This window comes from Zalophus californianus, chromosome 2, assembly GCF_009762305.2.
Source record: "Zalophus californianus isolate mZalCal1 chromosome 2, mZalCal1.pri.v2, whole genome shotgun sequence".
Lineage (NCBI taxonomy): Eukaryota > Metazoa > Chordata > Mammalia > Carnivora > Otariidae > Zalophus > Zalophus californianus.
Window position 1 is genome coordinate 152745889 of NC_045596.1, and position 16987 is coordinate 152762875.

General features: G+C 44.6%; 1 protein-coding gene across 7 annotated transcripts in view; it reads left to right on the forward strand.

Annotated features, from left to right (window-relative positions):
• The window catches only part of FBXO16 (F-box protein 16), a 61739-nt gene extending 45928 nt beyond the window's left edge, over window positions 1–15811 (forward strand). For 5 of the 7 annotated variants that reach the window (XM_027600569.2, XM_027600568.2, XM_027600571.2 and 2 more), the window contains one exon: window positions 9870–15811. In XM_027600569.2, the coding sequence (XP_027456370.1) occupies window positions 9870–10049 (180 nt within the window). In that variant the 3' untranslated portion in view covers window positions 10050–15811. Of the gene's footprint in view, window positions 1–2649; window positions 2820–9348; window positions 9375–9869 lie in introns of all 7 variants that reach the window. The other 2 variants (XR_003521085.2, XM_027600572.2) reach the window with 2 other exon arrangements.
• The last annotated feature ends 1176 nt before the right edge of the window (window positions 15812–16987 follow it).

Here is a 16987-nt window from a genome sequence, read left to right on the forward strand (position 1 = left end):
ACTGAGTATTCCTTGCCCCCGTAAGCAGAAAATATTTGGAGAAGGCAGAGCTTCGTGAAATGGAAGGGTTGGAACAGAAAAAAGCATGGAGGAGTACAGAGACTATCCCTTGAGCCGTCTGCTTCTTCACTTTTTGCCTACCATGACTTACAGCTTTCAAATATGAGCGACACCTCCAAAAAGAGAAACCTGCTTAGGGAAACAGTTTCGAAGCCAAACAGTGAGCTTGTGATGTTTTCTATTATTTAATAGGCTTGAGTTTTCAAGACCCACCCCTTAAAAGTGTACCTAGTTGCCTCTTAAGGCTTTCAGTTCTAAAGCTGCCTCTTTACGGCTGCTTCATTTACCCACCTTTGGTGGGAATCACTGATAGAATAAAGCCTGGATCTGATCACTAATGCTTTCTGATTTTGAAGACGGTTTATTAAAATTAGGTAAATATCAAGAAATGTCTATTACACTTAGTTATGATAATAAAATTCCATACAGAACAAAGCAATTAAAAAATAGAAACACTACCGCAGTATAGCAAGTGCTACTATCTTAATCAAACTTCAGAAATTTTCCCATCGTGTATAAAGACATGGGGAAATTTTTTTTTTTTTTAATCTTAACAGTTGGACCTGCAAAGCCTATTTGGGAAGGGGAAGGAGGGAGCTGTCTCCTGGGGTGGGGGTGAGGGGCTGGGGAAGCCTCCTTGATGAGCTTGTGAGGAGGGATGCCACCTTGAGCGCTTGGATTCTATAGGCACCTGGACTTCAGAGGTGGGGAAAACCTGCTCTGCAGGAGATTAAAGGAAGTGTGTTGTTTCTGCTCCTGCATGGGGTGGGGGGGGTGCGAAGGAGGGGGAAGGAGAGAGAGAGAGCCAGCCAGGTGGAGAGAAGCTCAGACAGGTAGGGGAGCAGGGTCAGGATCCATTCTGATTGAAGTTATTTGCTGTTGCTGGGATGTCAACCCCGCCTTCCATCTCTACAGTAAATTCTCAATTACACATGAAAGCAAGATCTCAGAAGTCTAGAAGACCAGAAAAACAAAAGTCCCTGGGACCATTCACAAAATGGGTAGGCTTTGGACTTCCTGGGGCCTGGAGGTAGACTCAGATGACCCCAGCCCACATCTAGTTTCCTGTCATTTTTCCTTTTTTCTTTTTCCTACCAAGTTAAGTATAAAAACCTGAAGTACTTTTTATCTCACATTCAACGTTTACTTGGAGACTAGAAGTCGTCACTTTCTAGGTTCTGATTTGGCCACGGATTTCAAAAAGCTTGCTGTTTCAGAGCTTTCACCTAAATACAAGTAACACAAGCCTTGAATTGCCCTACTCTAATTGCTTTAGATAAGACCTTATCTTTTCCTGTGCTCGGCTAATTCCAGCCTCTGCACTTACCTTCTTCAACACTTCATAAGATAACTTGATTCTTAGTGTTCTGGTTTTTTAAATGCTTCTGCAAGCTTTCTCACCTTTTTCTTTTTTCCCCTCTCCGAGGCCGAAGAGGAGGAAAAAAGAATATGCTCTACAGTGATACCTGATTCTTGTCATGGAAAGAACAATGGCTTAAGAATCAGGAAATCCAGAGTTCTGGCCTCTGCTCTACAATTAACTAGCAGTCACTCAGCCTGTGAGTTTTCATTTTCCCATTTATGAAATGAGAGCTTGGTTTCCAACATCTTTAGAGTCCATTCCAGGCTACAGTCTGGAGCTGTGGGACCCCGCAGTCCCCTACACGTCCGCCCCCTGCTCTCTTCTAATACCTGAGGGACACAGCTGCAGCTAAAGTGACTTTACATAGAATGCCAGAAAGAATCCATCCCCCTCGTGAGTTTCTATGATCAACCAATCAAAACTGGTTTCTGTCTCCTATCTTCTTGGAGCTTTAGAAAATACAGTTGATTCTAACAGAAGTGTTTAAGAAACAAATGTATGTTGTGTTTGTCCTGCGGGCAGTCTTTAATAGATTTCTTTCAAATTCTGAGGACTTCCCCAGGTATTTGTTTTCTAACGTCTATTTGGTTTGGATGTGCAGAACTAGAAATCTCTATGGGAGATTTTTTAATCATTTAGCTCAAGCAGTGAAATCCCTGAGACTTCCATTTGGAATGCAGAGTAAGAAAGAACATGGGCTTTGCCCTCCGACAGACTTGAGCTCTTTTAACAAAATGGTGTGACTTTGGATAAGTTACTAAACCTTTCTGAGCCTCCATTTCTTCATCTGTAAAATGGGAATAATGATAACTCCCTTGCAGGATTGTGATTTGGCCATTTATTAACCCCTGGGACGTTCTGTCTCCTCGTCTATTAAATGGAGTTAGGAATGACACTAACCTCCCAGGGTTGGGAGGGGGGGATGGAAAGCATTTAGGTTAGTGCCTGGCTCAAAGAAGCCTTTGGTAAATAGTAGCTAGTTTGGGTAATAGCAGTAAGCAAAATCAAAATCCCACCAGATCAGCACCAGAGGCTGCAGGAGAGAAAGAAGGTAAGCTGCAGAGGGAGGGGTCAGCCAGGCAGCCAGGGGACCTTGGCAGGAGGCTCCAGCCTATGGAATAAGCTTCTCCTTCTTGCTTTTACTTTTGCTTCCCCTCAGTTATCTTTATCTTTGTCTTTTCTTTCTCTCCTGCTTTCCACTATATGGAAAATGGTTGCATCCGTAGCTGTATATTGAAATGTGAGCCACATATTTTTTTTCCCCTGCGTGGTCTCTGTGTACTCTTGTGCCTGCACATAGTTCATGCATTCACTCCTCATCTTTGTTAACTTTTTTATTCCACACTCGGACTGGACCGTGAGCGTGTGGTGAACTCAGTGCTGTGAATTCTGCCAGGTATGCACTCCACTCCTTGCTAATTACAATATTGGTTGTTGTTACTTTTTGATACCTAAGAAAAGAAAGGACCTGCTTGCTAAGAATCCTGGAGGCAAAGTGAACTCTCAGGCAGGACCACTACTTAGAGTCTTTGCATTTATCCTTTGCCTCTAAGAGAGCATAGTTTTCTTGTTCTGTCTTGTTATCTCTTGTTGTATGATGCTATGCATGATAAATTACCCTGGCATTTCCAACAGGAGTGACTCGATCTGCTTCTCTTTTGCTGAATATTTAAACAGCGGCAAAATGGCTACCTGCTTTTAGTACATACAAAATATTTGACACAAATTGGCTTCTCTTTGGGATCTACCAAAGAGAAGAAGAGAACAACCGTGTTTGTGAGTTTTGTAGTATTATTAGTTATATACATATTAGTTATGACAGATAGTCACTGCTACTACTGGGGTTTTAAAAAATATATATATGTGGGCCGCCTGGCTGGCTCAGTCGGTAGAGCATGTGATTCTTGATCTCAGGGTTATGAGTTCAAGCCCTGCTTTGGGCCTAGGACTTGCTAAATAAATAAATAAATAAATAAATAAATAAATAAATAAATAATGTATGTATAACATTTAGTAATACAGTATTTCACCACAAACTACAGTAGAAGCCAATTTTCTAAGACATGGCTGTTTTGCAGTTCAAGTTCACTATCATTGCTAACAAATAACCATTCGAACTTTATGGCCTATGCACACTTTGCAACACATCCCTAGGCCAAATGGTGCCATTACATAGTCTTGGATTGAAATTTCCAAACCCTGCCTAGGGTTGCTTGGCCTTCCTCCACAGCTCACAGCTTGACTCCAAGGTTACTTAAAAGATAAACCAAGAGCAAAGGTAGGCCTGTGGCTTAAACTCTGTTGATGATTTTTCCCTAACACCTTCCCTCTGTGTCTCGCGGAAGCAGAGTGAGCTAGGAGGAAAAGGGAACACCCCCCCCCCCCCATAGCGTTGCCCAAAGCGGTGTGACCACACAGGTGTGAGGGGCAATCTGGGATCTCAAGCAGAAATGAGGATAGCAGGGCTCCTCCTCACAGAATTCCCAGATTGAAAAATTCAGGCAGCAGCTCCATCCTAGAGGTTAAGCAAACACTGAATGGGAGCCAGGATAAGTAGTCATCCGTTTTAGACTTTCTTCCCAGAAGGAAATCCCTCTAGGTGGGCATTCCTCAGCCACCTTTTCTATCCTCTGAGCCTTTATCCTCACCAGTGACCCTTACTTACCGCTCAGTCCCCATCCTATGCTGAGGCAATTTATAGGAATGAGTTGAAGCTGTGTTTATATGACGAAAACAAACACTTCTGATCTTATGATATTCAAACACAATATTTCATATTTATACATAATATTACCACATTACTCTTGAACTGAGTGTCCTAAAGTTGAGGGTAGATTTTTAAAAGGGGGGAGGTGGGTAAGATCTCCTATAGAGATTGTCACCTTCTTTACCTTTCTTTACCATATCACAGGCTTGAGAAGATTTAATGAAATAATAAGTATCACCTGAGTGGCTCAGTTGGTTAAGCATCCGACTCTTGATCTCAGAGTTGTGAGTTGAAGCCCTGTGTTGGGCTCCACGCTGGGCATGGAGCCTACAAACACATACATACATCCGTACATAAAATTTTAAAAATTAAAAAAAATTTTTAAAGAAATAATAAATGTATGACACTTAACACAATGCCCAGCAGTCAGATATTTGCAAGTGGTGGTGGTGGTATTTCTAGAAGAGTGATTGGCACACTTCAGAGGCTATCATTATTGTTACTATATTTATCTGTTTTCCATATCCACATACTCCTTTACCTAATCAATTCTCTTACATGATCCCTGGGTTTATCCAATGCTGATGTGTGTATCAGTGATCATTTGCAAAGTTTTGCAAATAACGTGAATGGAGAACCAGAAAATAAAATTCAATTGAAGCATGATAGACACAGAGATATATTCAAGCTGGTATCCATAAGTTGTTCCTGGGTGGGGGTGCCTGGGTGACATCTGCCTTTGGCTCAGGTCATGATCCCAGGGTCCTGGGATCGAACCCCACGTCGGGCTTCCTGCTCAGCAGAGAGCCTGCTTCTCCCTCTCCCTCTGCCTGCCGCTCCACCTGCTTGTGCTTTCTCTCTCCCTCTTTCCCTGTCAAATAAATAAATAAAATCTTAAAAAAAAAAGTTGTTCCTGGGTGATAGCCCTTCTTGGGCCTTAGCCAAATGGCCATCCAGACTGAAGATAGGAATTTTCTATCCCCACTTCAGTATCCACTTGCAAAGTGCTTTCAGCCACTGCCCTGAAATGAAAGAGGAGGAATCATTGGTACATCTATTCATTTATCCAACAAGTATTTTACAGGTGCAAGAGTGGGCACTAGGGATACAACCATAGCAAGATACAGTCCCTGCCTTCCAGGTGCTTACAGGCTGGAGGGGAACAGCTTCCAGCCAAGGAAAGGGTAACTCCTAGGTATCTGGGTTGGGCAACTGTGTTAATGCTCACGCCACCCACCACTGAGACTGGAAATGCAGCAGGACGTGCTAGATGTGAGGTACCTGTGGGACTACAAGTACATGTATTCAGAAGAGAGCTGGGTTTATGAGCCAAGAGCTTAGGAGGGACGGTGAGGCAAGAGGTATAAATCCGGCAATTGAAGACATAGGCACTGATTGCCTAGGACGTGGGCCAAGAACAGAACCCTGGAGAATTCTGTTGTATAAAGCATGGCCTTCTATTTCTCTTCTATGTCCTTCCATTTAAAGACATGCTGACAACACTGGGAGATATTATTGGGTAAATACCTCTAGAAAAAGAACAGTAAGGGGGCACCCGCCTGGCTCAGTTGGTAGAACACGTGACTCTTGACCTCGGGGTTGTAGGTTCAAGCCCCATGTTGGGTGTAGAGATTACTTAAAAATAAAATATTTAAAAGAAAAGAAAATAGTAAGTTCAACCAGTGAGAAAAATACATTTGTTTATTTTTAAGATTTTATTTATTTATTTATTTAGAGAGCATGTGAGCAGGGTGAGGGGCAGAGGGAGAGGGAGAGAGAGAGAGAGAGAGAGAGAGAGAGAGAGAATCTCAAGCAGACTCTACACTGAGCATGGAGCCCAACACGGGGCTCGATCCCACGACCCTGAGATCATGACCTGAGCTGAAATCAAGTCGGATGCTTAACCGACTGAGCCACCCAGTGCCCCGACAAAAATATATTTAAATTATAGATGGTCCCTGGGTCACCTGGGTGGCTCAGTCGTTAAGCATCTGCCTTCGGCTCAGGTCATGATCCCAGGGTCCTGGGATCGAGCCCCACGTCGGGGTCCCTGCTCAGCAGAGAGCCTGCTTCTTCCTCTCCAACTCCTCCTGCTTGTATTCCCTCTCTCGCTGTCTCTCTCTCTCTGTCAAAATAAATAAATAAAATCTTTTTAAAAAAATAAATTATAGATGGTCCCTGGCTTCCAGTGGTTTAACTTGTGATTTTTTCAACTTTATGGTGGTGCAAAAGCAATACACATTGAGTAGAAACCATACTTTGGGTTTTGGATTTTGATCTTCTTCCGGGCTAGCAATATGCAGTCTGACACTCTCTCGTGATGCAGGTCAGTGGCAGCCAAGCAGCCACACAGTCAGGAGGATGAACAACTGATACACTTAACAACCATTTAGTTCTCACTTTCAGTACAGTATTCAATACATTACATGAGCTATTCCACACTTTATCATAAAATAGGCTTTGTGTTTGATGACTTTGCCCAACTGTAGGCCAATGTAAGTGTTCTGAGCCATGTTTAAGGTAGGCCAGGCTGAGCTGTAACAGTCGGTAGATTAGGTGTATTTTTTTTTTAAAGATTTTATTTATTTATTTGAGAGAGAGAATGAGCGCATGAGAGGAGGGAGGGTTACAGGGAGAAGCAGACTCCCCGCTGAGCAGGGAGCCCGATGCGGGACTCGATCCTGGAACTCCAGGATCATGACCTGAGCCGAAGGCAGTCGCTTAACCAACTGAGCCACCCAGGCGCCCTTAAAATTTTATTTATTTATTTGTTTGTTTGTTTATTTATTTATTTATTTGAGAGAGCGAGAATGAAAGACGGAGAGAGAGCACATGAGAGGGGGGAGGGTCAGAGGGAGAAGCAGACTCCCTGCTGAGCAGGGAGCCCGATGCGGGACTCGATCCCGGGACTCCAGGATCATGACCTGAGCCGAAGGCAGTTGCTTAACCAACTGAGCCACCCAGGTGCCCTCGGTAGATTAGGTGTATTAAATGCATTTTTTGACTTACAATATTTTCAGTTCATGATGTGTTTATCGGGACACAACCCCATCATAAGTTGAGAAAGATCTGTAGCTGATTCCATCTCTCTTCATGGGAACAGGTTGAGGAAAGGCTATAGCAGATGGACCTGCACATAAGTAAAGATAATTTATAACAACATTGTTTGTAAGAGCAACCCCATCCTATTGGGATTTTTATGGAGGTTCCATCATGTAGGCACGATCAATTATTAAGTCCATTTCTAGCCCCTCTCCCCTTTCTGGAGGATGGTGAGTAGGGCTGAAAATTCTAAGCTTCTAATCAAGACTTGGTCCTTCTGGTAACCAGCCTCCATCCAGGAGCCCATCCAGAGTCACCTCACCAGAACAAAAGATGCTCCTAAGTGCTCTTATCACTTCAGAAATTACAAGGGTTTGAGCTCTGTGCCAGGAACATGGGACTGAGACCAATATGTGCTTTTCTATCATCTCATATCCAGTGTTGGTATAAAAGAAATTCCTAGTTATTTCAACCAGATCATCAGATGCTTTGATCAAGATCCAAGACTGTCAGATTTATACCCTTTATGTACCTTCCCCATGTTTTCCCCTTAAATCTTATCTTTTCTCTTATAATGATGGACATTAAAGCCTTAAAATGAAGAGGGTCTGCACACTTGTTTTCAGAGACAGAAAGAAAGGGTGGATGTAAGGAGACCATCTTCCCAGAGCTGATCTTGGAGGGAAGAAAAACCCAATAGTCTGGATAGGCGGTGACAATTACCAAGGGGAATGGGGGTATGGTGTGAATCCCTGCAACCTGCCTTGGCTAAAAAAAGGAGAGCTTGAGAGGAGCCTGCCTCAGCATGTGAACTTCCCCCCCCCACCACCCAGGGGGACTTAGGGGAAAGGGGTTCCTCAAATGCAGTGATAAATCAGCTTTGCAGAGTAATAGGATTTAATTCGAAACTGTTACAGGTGAGGTGTGACTAGCCCATTCTTGTATCCCAGAGAGCTAGGCCTGTTCTTCATTCAACAGGTATTATTTTATTTTCATTGTTACTAAAATAGCACAAAGGAACACCTCTATTTGTTCTTTTACCTTATGTTGATCTTAGAATAACACCAAAAAGGCTTACTGTGCGTTGATCTTCAAACCACACTGGAAGCTTTAAAGGAGGGAAGATTATTTGCTCCCATTTCTTCCCTTTTTTCCTCTCCGGTTCTAACAACTTGCTACATTTAATCCCAGCTTAGCCTCCTTTTTCCCAGAAAAATCATCAACAAACATGTATAGGCGGGCACCCATAGATTCACTGAAGTATAAGATTCCAGCTTTGCTCTCAGGGCGTTTGCAGTCTTGCCAGGGGACAAATAATTACAGTCAGGAGCAAATACTAATGTCCAAGAACCTATGTTCAATGCGAAGTCAGAGGACTTGGTAATAATGGCTTCAGGAATCCAGCTGAGGCAGAAATCCCTGAGGGTCGGGCCGCCTGGGTGGCTCAGTCGGTTAAGCGTCTGCCTTCAGCTGAGGTCGTGATCCTAGGGTCCTGGGATCGAGTCCCACGTCGGGCTCCCTGCTCGGCGGGGGTCTGTCCTCCCTCTCCCTCCGCCCCTCTCCTGGCTTGTGCGCGCTCACTCTCTTGCTCGCTCTCAAATAAAATCTTTTTAAAAATTAAAAAAAAAAAAGAAAGAAAGAAATCCCTGAGGGTCTAGACACTCAAGCTTCTTGGAGAAGATGGACCTTGAAGGATGGGTTAGATTTAGAGAAGGAATAGACTACATGAGGCTGGTGTAGGGTGTGAGGCAAGACTGGGGGGCATCTTTGTGGAATAACAAGGGAGCAGGTTCTCTGGACCAGAGGACAGGAGACGGCAACAATTGGCTGAAGCAGTTTCTGATTCAGTGAAAGTCTCAAGTAGGATTTCCCCAGATTAACTGAAGCCCTGTTTGTGGCGAACATATCCGGGAGAGCATGAGAGGGATGTAACAAAGGATCTGACGGCTGGGACATGCTGGCTGAATATGGAGTCGTGGGACCGGGATTGTGTTCAGGGAAGGAGACAGGGTCTCCATATCTGCCCCATCTCCTTCTGACTGTCTGCACAGTAGGGGCCAATGTAAGAGGGAATTTATGAGAGTCCATCGCTTGTGCTCCCTGCAAGCTCAGCTTGTGTTCTTTCTTTCTCTTGTTCTCTCCATCTCTCCCTCTCCTCTTTCCTGCTCACGGCCAGATGTCCAGGAGAAATCCTTTCTCACTGTGAGTTTTGGTTAGAATGTCAACCTGTGACATTTGCGTTTTTAGAGCAAATGTGTGCATGCACAGATTAGTAGTGAGTGTAAAATATGGGAACTCTACCAGTGCTCACTGGGCCTGGGAGCTTCACGTGTCCAGACCTGGCTCTGACACCTTTTTGCTCTGTGAACTTGGGCTGGCATGTAAACGGCCTGTCCTTCGGTTTTGTTGATGTGTAAAACGGAGATGCTAATACCTCCCTACCTACCTTGTGGAATTTTCTTGAGGTTCAAATGAAATTATGGTCATGAGAGCGCTTTGGAGACTAACAGACTGATTCTTAGCTCAAGGTGAAGATGGCGTGGGGGTTAGGAGTGGTGAAGTTGGGAAGTCTCGATAAATCCCACCAGCCCTATGCTGTGAGAGAGCTATTTCGCATCATTAAAATGGGTTTAGTTATATAGCTTCCTCTCTGCTGTTTCAGTGGCTGTCTCAGAATGATGTCTTTTTCCTCCCTAGATATGCCTAAGTGCAGAACCCAGCGCTCCTCTCCAAGTTCCCGCTCATCTTGCCTGGTCTCATCGATGGGCAGGGCTCCCGGCCACCAAAGCAGCCACAAAAATCCTCATGCAACATCTTCAGAGGCACTCTGGGCTTCAGGCATCACCCAGCCAGCCTCCAGATCCGAAGTCAATTTAAGAATGTGAAAGGATTTTGATAGAAGTGACAAGGTGCTCTACACATTGGAGAGTTGGATGTTACTTGGGTCCTCTCTTAGAAACTTTGAGCTTAGGTACCTACTTGGGAAAGGGAGTTCTACAGTATTTCAGTCAAAGGTATTCATGGTATAAGTGCTGACATAGTTACAAACTTAGACACAAATGTGAGGCTAGATACCATGGGGTTGATAAAGGGACACAGGATAGCAACAGTGGTAATATTGGGAGTGTGGGGCAGGGTCCCAGAAGATGCAGACAGCACACTCCCAAGGCTACTTGAGCAGTTTAATGACGGGGCTGTTTACCATGGTGTCTCGTTGGCTAGAGCTGCCATCACAAAGTACCACGGTCTTCATCTGTTCCAGCAGCCATAACAAAAATACCAGAGATGAGTGGCTTTTAAACAACAGGCATTTATTTTCTCACAGCTCTGGCGGCTGGGAACGCTAAGATCAAAGCGTCGGCAGGGTTGGTTACTTCCGAGGCCTCTCTCCTCGGCTTGGGAGGGTGGGTGGCCACCTTCTCCCCATGTCTTCAGTGGTCTTCTTTCTGGGTGGGGTCTGTGTCCTCATCTCATCTTATTATAAGGATACAAGTCAGATTAGACTAGGGCCCACCCATATGACCTCATTTAATCTTAATTACCTCTTTGAAGACCCTATCTCCAAAGACAGTCACTGTTTTGAGGTCCTGGGGGTTAAGACTTCCATATAGGAATCTGGGTGGGGGGTTGGGGGACTGGAACACAATTCAGCCCACAACAACAGTGTAGGGAGGGTTAAGAGAATCAAGATGAGATGGTGAAGCACCTAGGAACTAGCAACAGTGGAAGCCTTTGTTACCCTGTGGCGTGAAGAGGCAGAAGGGAAAGGGCCTGTTGTTCCTAGAACCCAGTGAGAGCTGTAGCCACAGAGAGGGGCTGCCGAACATGATGTATGCTCTGTGGTGGAGGAACACAGTCACTGTAGATAACAAGGCCTGGCAGGGAAGGAGGAGGGAGAAGCCCTCTCTCTCCCCACCCCTCCACACTCCAACAGCACCTGGCTTTGGTCAGACCCATCCAGAAGTCAGAGAACAAAGACAACCGGGGAGAAACATGGCCAGGAGTGAGTGGGCGGGGTACTATATGAGTGGGACAGTGAGGAATAACCAGCACAATGGGGGCAATGTAAAAATGTCCAAAGAAGGAATTATAATTGATTTTTAAGCAATGTAAATGGGCTCCAAAGAGTCATTGGAAAGCAGAAAATTTTACCTGGCTGCAAAAATATTAGTCATACATTCTAAACTAAACCACCTACTCATGTAACCATTTCAAGGTCCCAAAAGTTAACCATTCTAGGATACTTAGTTACCTAAGTAAAGCAGAATGATAGAAAACCAAATGTTTGTCAATCATGTAATGTTGAACACTCATGTTCTTGTATTCCATACTGTAACATACATATACAGAGTTGTTTTTGAATGGTTCAAGATGGTGGCCTGGAAGGATGGCCCAGGATGCAGTGTACAGTGGTTTCGATGCCCAAATGATTGGTGTAGGACAAAACAGAACCAACCTACAATTGATTAGTTTGCACCACCCAAGGTGATACTAACACATGACTCTGAGGCAGAGAATTAAAAAAAAAAAACAAAAACAAAACACCCAGGATGAGACCTGGTGTTCTTCCCATGGGCAGAGCAGATGGCTATCAGTTAAGATTTCCTCTTCCTGAAGGCGGAGCCCTCATGGTCAGCCCTCAGGAGCCAAGGGCTGCTGTGCACCTGGGGTGGCCTACAGCTCCAGGATTCTGCCCTGCTTTGCCCCCCGGATTATGTCAGGATCCAGTCACATTGTGGGCCAATATTTGAATGGACCAGTCTGGAGTATGTCCCTGTCTCTTCTGAAATAAACCAGAATCTTCTGGGGCAAGGACCTATCAAGAGAAAGAAGGGCTTATCTAGTACAAGTGGCTACATCTTGTCTCAAGCTGTATTTGGGTTATCTATTCCTATAAAACAAACCAGCCCCAAACTTGGTTGCTTACAACAACAGTCTGTTATTCTCCTCATAAATCTACAGTTTGGGAGGGGCCTCGGGAAGAGCTTATCTCTGATCCACACAACAGTCTCTGGGTCCTTCCAATAGAGGGCTGGAAGATCCAATTCCAAGATGGTGTAGGGACATGGCTGGGAAGCGCATGCGAGTCTTTCACTGGGCGTTCAGCCAGGGCTGAGGGCAGGGGTCCCTGTTCCTCTTCATTTGGGCTGGAGTTCTTGTAGCATGGGGACTGGGTTCTAAGGATGAGCATCCCAAGAGAGAGACGGGTGGACTCTGAATCACCTCTTTTGTCCTAACCTCGCAAGTCTCATAGTGTCACTCCACTATGCTCTGGTGACGAGTTTCAAGAAGAGCAGGCAGGGATTTGGGAGAGTTGCAAGGTTCTGGAAGAACATGTGGGATGGGAAATATAATTGGGGCCATTTTAGAATAGACTGTTTGCCTCAGGATGGTTCCTTGTGTGACCCTTAGTCATCATTGGTCACACCACAGGCCGGGTGGCTTAAACAATAGACATTTATTTTCTCACAGCTCTGGAGGCTGGAAGTCTGAGATCAAGGTGTTGGCGGGTTAGCATCTGGTGAGACCTTTCCTTTGGGGTCACCTTTTCTTTGTGTGCTCACATGGCCTCTCCTTGGTACCTGTGTGTGTGGGAGAGGTTTTCCCTGGTGTGTCTTCTTATAAGAACACCAATCCTATCAGATCAGGACGCCACCCTTATGGCCTAATTTAACCTTCCTTCCTTCTTCATGGCCTCATCTCCATACAGTCATTCTAGGGGTTCAACATATGAATTTGCATGGGGACACAAGCATTCGATCCATAACATTTCCCCATAGTGATATGAATTAGATGGTAATTGAGAAAGATAAATTTATATTGCTATTCCTTAATTTAAGAAAACTATCGAACTCCAACCTTGTGCCAGACTCTCTGCTAGGCTCTGGGAATATAGGGAGGGGGAAAAAAACTTCCTGCCTTTAATGGGTTTATAACCACGGGGGAGACAAAGCAGCCATTCAAATAGAGCAGGGGCTGCAAGGAGCACCAGCTGTGACAGCTTTGGGAGGGGACAGATAAACCCCTCCATCTGGAGCTGCACAGGGGATGGCCAAGCAGAAATAGAGGATGAGTGGTACCGAGGAGTCAGTAGGAGGCGGGACAGATGAGTGGAAGCATTTGGGAGAAAGGAACAGAGTACATGGAGACCCAAGGCAAAACTAGGGTGACAGCCATCCTGGTTTGCCCAGGGCTGGCCTGCTCTTAGCACTAAAGTCCTCCCGCATCCAGGAACCTCTCAGTCACTGTGCCTTGTCCATGCCCTGGAGATAGTCCAGCATAGCAGGGTTGGTGAGAGAGAAAGCTGAAAACGTCGGCAGGAGTCCAAATTTAGGGACCAAGGCACACTAAGGAGTTCAGACTTTATCTTGACAGAAGTTGAGCAATCAAGAAGTGATCTTATCCAGGGCAGTGACTGGCTAAGACTTGGATGTAGGAAGAGCTCTATCTGCTGGATAATTAAGAAGAGGGACAATTCTGCAGGGTTGGTCAGGGAGGCATTGCAGACTTCCAGGGACAAGACAACGGTGACTTAAAGTAATGCAGGGGGAGGGAGAGAACCCTAGGATTTAGAATAGCTTAAGGAGAAGTAACAGAACTTGGAAATACAGATAAGTGACGGCGGCGGGGGGGGGTTGTTGGTGAGAGACCAGGAGAAGTCAAGAATGGCTCCCCGGTTTCTGGCTTGGGCAACGCAAAAAGTCTTGGGAAGTAATTTGGATGGTTTGGAAAGACCTCCCCTTCACCACCCTGCGCAAGAATACCAACAAAGCGGCTGTTCTGCTTCCCATACAGCTCTTGTTGACCTAGAAATTCTCGGTTATTGCGCCACTGACCCAGAAGTCTCAGCCACAGCCACTAGACTTACAGGAACAGAAGGAGGCTGGGAGCAAGAGAGGGAAGAAGACGGGCATTTATTATACTTGATACTCCCTAAACGATTTGTGTCCTCTATCTTATTTAATTTTGGCAAAAATCCTTTGAGGCAGTCAGGTTGTTATCCTCATTTCATAGCTGCAGAATTGGGGACAAAGTGATGGGGCGCCAGTGGCCACAGCCACAAGCAGGCAGAGCTGGGCTTTAAACTCAGGTGTGTTTGACCATAACTGTTTTTGTTGTTGTTGGTTTTGTTGTTTTTTGTTTTTTACATGCTGTTTCCCTCATGAGCACTAGTTTCTACCTGAGTGGACATTCTGCACGTCTACTGCCATACTTGACTCCATCTTCATTCAGCATTGAAGGGTGAAGACCAAGGCAAGGACTTCCCCCACTCTGAGAAGCCAGCTGAAGGTTGTTTCCAGGAGCAAGGATGGCGAGAGAGCTTCTTAATCCTTTGTAACTGGTCCCCGCGCTTGTTGTACATGCAAAAACCCTAAAGCCAGGGGACCTACGTAATTATCTTTGGGAGCATCAGGGCTAGGAGAAGCTATGGAGACAGTGTCCCAGTCAACAGCCAATTTAGGGAAGGAGGAAGTGTCGGGAGATGAAAGTCAAGAGATAGGGAGCTAGGGGAAAGACACAAAAGGGAAGAAAGGAACGCGTGATGAGTTTCCAGGGCCTCCCTCCAAAGGATAGGTGAGCTTGTCTAAACCTTACAGGGCCTCTGGAAACCTAACAGCGGGACTCCTGTGACCCCTACATGGGAGGCTGCACTCCCAGCTCCAGGGACACCCTGGAGCCTCAAGAGAAACTCCAGTGCCAACCCCAGCTCCTTCTTAACCAGCGAGGTTTGCATTTTGATATGAATCTTGGCTTATCTCCTGCGAGGTCTTAATCTTTCTGTATTCACGTAGTAATCTATCCATTTTGTTTCTAGTCTTCTATTGTTATTTCTGCGTATATTTTACTCTCCCCAACCCCCCACCCGCCTTCTGGACTGGGAACTCTTCAGAGGATCCCAGTTTCATTCACTCTGTATTTCCACATTTTCTTTTATGCAGGAGGGGCATAACTGGAGTTTGACTGTTGTCACTGGAATGTCATCAGAAAGTCTGATAATGTTCATTTCTCAGCCGGCTTCTTTATCCACTGACACTGACAGAGAATGGACACGAGAGGGCGCTCCTTCCCCACTATCTCAGTCCAGGGAGCCGCTCCTTTGCGGCCTGTTTCAGTCTCTTGAAAATTCAGATATGACTGATATCGGGGCAAACATATTTTTACTACTATTGGGGAGAGGTTCGAGGCAATTTTGCATATTTATAGACACCCTTAGGGAAATATGTATTCAACTCAGGTCTTTGATTTCATTCAAATCAATCAAATACCCACAAAGTCAGTTTTTGAAGAACTTAAGGTCTAAGAAGAAACATATATTTTAAAAAAGTAACCTACCACTTTACACCCGTTAGGATGGCTATTGTCGAAAACATCAATAACAAGTGTTGGCAAGGATGTGGAGAAATTGGAACCTTTATGCAATAGTTGGTGGGGTTGTCAAATGACAGATGCTATGGAAAAATTAAACCTAGAATTACCCTATGACCCAGAAATTCGGGTGTAAACCCCAAAGAATCGAGAACAAGGATTCGAAGAGATATTAGTCTCTCCATGTTCATAACAGTATTATTTATAATAGTCAAAATGTAGAAGCAACACAAGTGTCCACTGACAGATGAGTGGATAAACAAAGTGTGTTTGAATATTCTTTAGCCTTAGAAAGGAAAGAAATTCTGACATAGTCCACAGCATGGATGAACCTTGAGGCCATGATGCTAAATGAAAGAAGCCAGCCTGGCTGGCTCAGTCGGTAGAGCGTGCATCTCTTGATCTTGGGATTGTGAGTTTGAGCCCCATGTTGGGTGTTTACTTAAAAAAATAAAATAAAATAAAATCTAAAAAAAAAAAAAGAAGAAGACAGTCTTAAAGGATAAATACTGTATGATTCCACTTATATGAGGTACCTAGAATAGTCAAATTCAAAGAGATAGAAGTAAAATAAAGGTTTCCAGGGGGCTGTGACGTGGAAAAATAGGGAGTTAGTATTTAGTGGGTATAGAGTTTCCATTTAGGAAGATGGGTGGTGGTAATGGTTGCACAACAAAGTGAATGTACTTAATGCCACTGAACTGTACACTTAAAAATGGTTAAAATTGAGGATGCCTGGGTGGCTCAGTCAGTTAAGCATCTGCCTTCAGCTCAGGTCATGATCCCAGGGTCCTGGGACTGAGCCCCACATTGGGCTCCCTGCTCAGCGGGGAGTCTGATTCTCCCTGTGTCTGCCAGTCGCCCTGCTTGTGCTTTCTCTCTCTCTCTCTCTCACAAATAACATAATTTTTTTAATGGTTAAAATGAAAAAATGGTTAGAATAGTAAATTTTATGTTATGTATATTTTACCACACCAAGATGTATAGTCATCAGTACTAAAATAGAGGTGCGTACTAAAGATGGAGCAGCTTAGGCTACATGGGGGAGAGGCTGGGGAAATTATAATCAGGGATAACAGTGAGCTGGGTCTTAAAGGATGTATAGTGGATAAAGCAAGATAAGTTCTTAGGCTCTTCTTGATGCCCTAGATTAGAGTTTTTAGGCTACAGTAGTCTCTCCTACACCCTACTTTCTCCCCAAGCTTATTCTTTTTTTTTCTGATTTTGTTTACTTCCCATGATTTAGGTTCTCTAGCCCCTACCCTGGTTTTATCAGAATCCAGATTTTTTTTTTATAGAACTTGATAGATTACAGTGCCCTTTCTCCTACATTATTAACACATTTGAACCTTTAAACAATCTCATGAGACCAACATGGAAGACACTACTATCACCAATATACAGATGAAGGTTCCAAGATTCACAGATGTGAATGGACCTGGCCAGGG